Genomic DNA, 2,893 nt, shown 5'->3' on the forward strand with positions numbered 1-2,893 from the left:
ATATAGAGAGGATGCATGGCTAAAATCACAAATTTGCCTTTTTAAAACAAAAGGTCAGAATAGCAAAAACTTTAAAAACTCACAAGACCAATGCTGGCATAGTGAATTACAGTTAAAATTGGAGGGGGGGGGGGGGGAGTAACACGCAAGTGACGCTCTGCAATTCAAATCTCAATTAAAAAGCATGTATGGATGGATGGATTAAATAGTCTACGGTGTGCATTCTGGGAGTTGTAGTGAAAACTGATCGGTCCAATTTAAACGGTGACAGGAAGATTGACACAAAAGGACTACAAGTCCCACAAAGCGACAGACAGCGGACGCAGTCGACACCACAGGAGAAACTTACTAAACAAATACATTAACCACAGTTTAAGCAGAAAAGTAATTTATGACGCTTTTTTTTGCCAATAGTGGAAGGTGCGGGCATGTCGTCAGGATGTGCCAAGAATACAATTATACTAAATCGAGAATATGCTTTTAATACTCAATTTTAAAGCGCCACTATCCATGTGGAACTCCAGATTATTTCAGATGGGGAAATAAGTCAATCTAGTTTCTGCTTCAGACGGAAGACTCTTCCCGTGTTAATTTGATGTTTTTAAAATATCGATTCGGTGGTGTAGTGTGTTAAAATCTTCCATGTTAAAGAGGAGAAACTAATAGTTCACATTCATTCAGCCACTTAAATGTTTGCAGCAAAACTACAGCTAGTTTAGCGCTACACGCTGGCTTTAACTTTAAGGCATGATTCACATCGACGACCATTAGAAACTGCTGTTCAAGGACGTTTAAAAGTTGGCTGTTTTAGGTCCCCAAGGAAGTCTGCGACATCACATGTGGCACCACCGTTCCCCTCTCAGACGAGAACAAAAAAAAAAAAAAAAAAAAAGCTCAGATATTTAAATAGCCTAGGTGCTCTTTCTTGCAAAAATAAAGTGATTCTGTCTTAAATTCTGTACAATTCCATAGACTAGATTCCCACCCCCACCCACACCCACCCATGATCATGTCCATGCCAAGCCTCGAACCCCAAAGCCCAGCTGTCCGGGGCGTCAAAAAGCCACGATGGCCCTGGTCCACGCCCCCAGGCTGGCCAGGACCTGCTTGCTGCACAGCTGTCCGTTCATGTGTCCGTTCACGGACTGCTCCAGGTCCGCCTGCCTGCTCACGAGCTCCGTGAAGCCGGAGCCGAACATGGAGATGAGGGTGGAGATGTTGGACGTGTCTAGCTGCTCGGACCCGGGACAGCCAGGCAGCTCGTCGGAGGTCCGCGCTCTTTTGCACGGCGTGAAGTCGGGACACTCCTCTGGCTCCGACGCGTAAAAATAGCAGAAGTCCGCCTTGCGCTTCTTGGCGTGCCCGTGCCCGTGCGCGCCCTGGCAGCAGTCCTGGTGCAGGCACCCGTTCTCCACCGTGGTCACCACATGCGTGTCCAGGTCCAGCACCGTGGTGCGGCTGCAGGAGGACGACGAGAAGTCGCACGGCTCGGAGCAGCAGCTCCTGCAGAAGGACATCTCGGGCTCCTTGCACGCGTCCTCGCCGTGCGGTAACGATACGGACACCGCCGCCGCGGCCACGGCGCACGCGGGCGCTGCGTGGAGCTGCGCGGGCAGCAGCGCGCCGCACAGGCTCGCCGCGTGCTCGACGCACTCCTCACCCTGCTCGGCGCACTCCTCGGACACGTCCAGCGGGTCCAGCTCCTGGATCTCGTTGCACACGGTCATGACCTCCTCGTACTGCTGCATCCGGTAGATCTCGGCGTACTTCTCGCTCATGTAGAGCTGGCGCGCGTTGCGCAGCACGTAGGACACGAGCAGGTTCTTGTGGAGCCGGATGCCGCCGCGCTGCGTCCGCGAGCTGTGGATCTTGCGCAGCGAGATGGAGATGAGGCTCTGCGCGTCCACGGCGCACTCCATCGCCTTCGCGTCCGTCGGGAGGGCTCAAGCGCTTGCGGTGCCTCCCGTTGAGAAGAGGTGGCGGGGACTCGTCGAGGAGCGGGGCACTGAGAGAGGGCTGCGGACACACATTGAACAGCGATCCTCCGCCCCGCACGCAGCGAGCAAACAATCGGCGGCTTGGGCTCCTCGGCCACACTACTTATATGCCGGGCGAGGCTCCGCCCACAGCGGTGCGCACCAATGGCAGTGTCCTGTAGTCAAAGACAGACGTGAAAACCCCGCCCACAGCCGAGTCTTGTGACCAATGAAAAAGACGCGGTTCCTTTGTACTATTCAAATAGAGAACTGACTTTATCGGAGTGGAATGAACTCATGAGGGAGAGTTGCTGTGATGCTGTAACTTCAGCGAGGAGCCGCACACTTTAGAAAAGAAGTTAAAAAGGAAGAAAAAACACAAAACAAAACGAAGAGCTGCGATGGACTTGCGTTTTGAATCATTGCCTCTTCTCTAAAACGTCTTACAGTTATTGTTTGCATCCATCTAAATAATTTAGGAAATTCAAAAAAGGGAATTTATTCCTTGCGGATGGAAGGGCGGTGAGGGTCCTTCTCAAGCAGTTTGAAAGATTTTACGTATTTTATGTTTGGTAGCACATAAGCATTCATTATTAAAAGGATGCACACCCTTACATCGATACTGCTTATAGAAACTGTGTTAAATATTTTACTGGAACGTAAATTTACATGCGTACTGAGAAAATTACATCAGTTCGTGGAAAATGAAGATAGTAATGACATTTAGTGCAGTAAAACCATCATTTCAAACAATTACAGCACTGAAAATGTCATTTATTGCAGTGGCATACATACCACTACAAAGTAAAAGGCATGCAAAATCATGTCGCAAAGAAATTAATTTATTAAAGATGTTATTTTGATGAATTTGGACAGCACAGGAATGGTGACTCTAGATTGTCGTTAATAATAAACTT

General features: G+C 49.4%; 1 protein-coding gene across 1 annotated transcript; it reads right to left on the reverse strand.

Annotated features, from left to right (window-relative positions):
* Nucleotides 1–2,072, reverse strand: LOC108937997 (immediate early response gene 5-like protein). The gene has a single exon (XM_018758260.2). It carries the CDS (start codon nt 1,917–1,919, stop codon nt 1,056–1,058), a length of 864 nt encoding a protein of 287 aa, XP_018613776.2. The 5' UTR covers nt 1,920–2,072; the 3' UTR covers nt 1–1,055.
* Between the last annotated feature and the right edge of the window lie 821 nt (nt 2,073–2,893).

This window comes from Scleropages formosus, chromosome 17 (assembly GCF_900964775.1).
Source record: "Scleropages formosus chromosome 17, fSclFor1.1, whole genome shotgun sequence".
Taxonomy (NCBI): Eukaryota; Metazoa; Chordata; class Actinopteri; order Osteoglossiformes; family Osteoglossidae; genus Scleropages; species Scleropages formosus.

Bases quoted from the DNA above. Each gene is read 5' to 3' on its own strand.
- LOC108937997 (XM_018758260.2), bottom strand. From the start codon at position 1,919: ATGGAGTGCGCCGTGGACGCGCAGAGCCTCATCTCCATCTCGCTGCGC.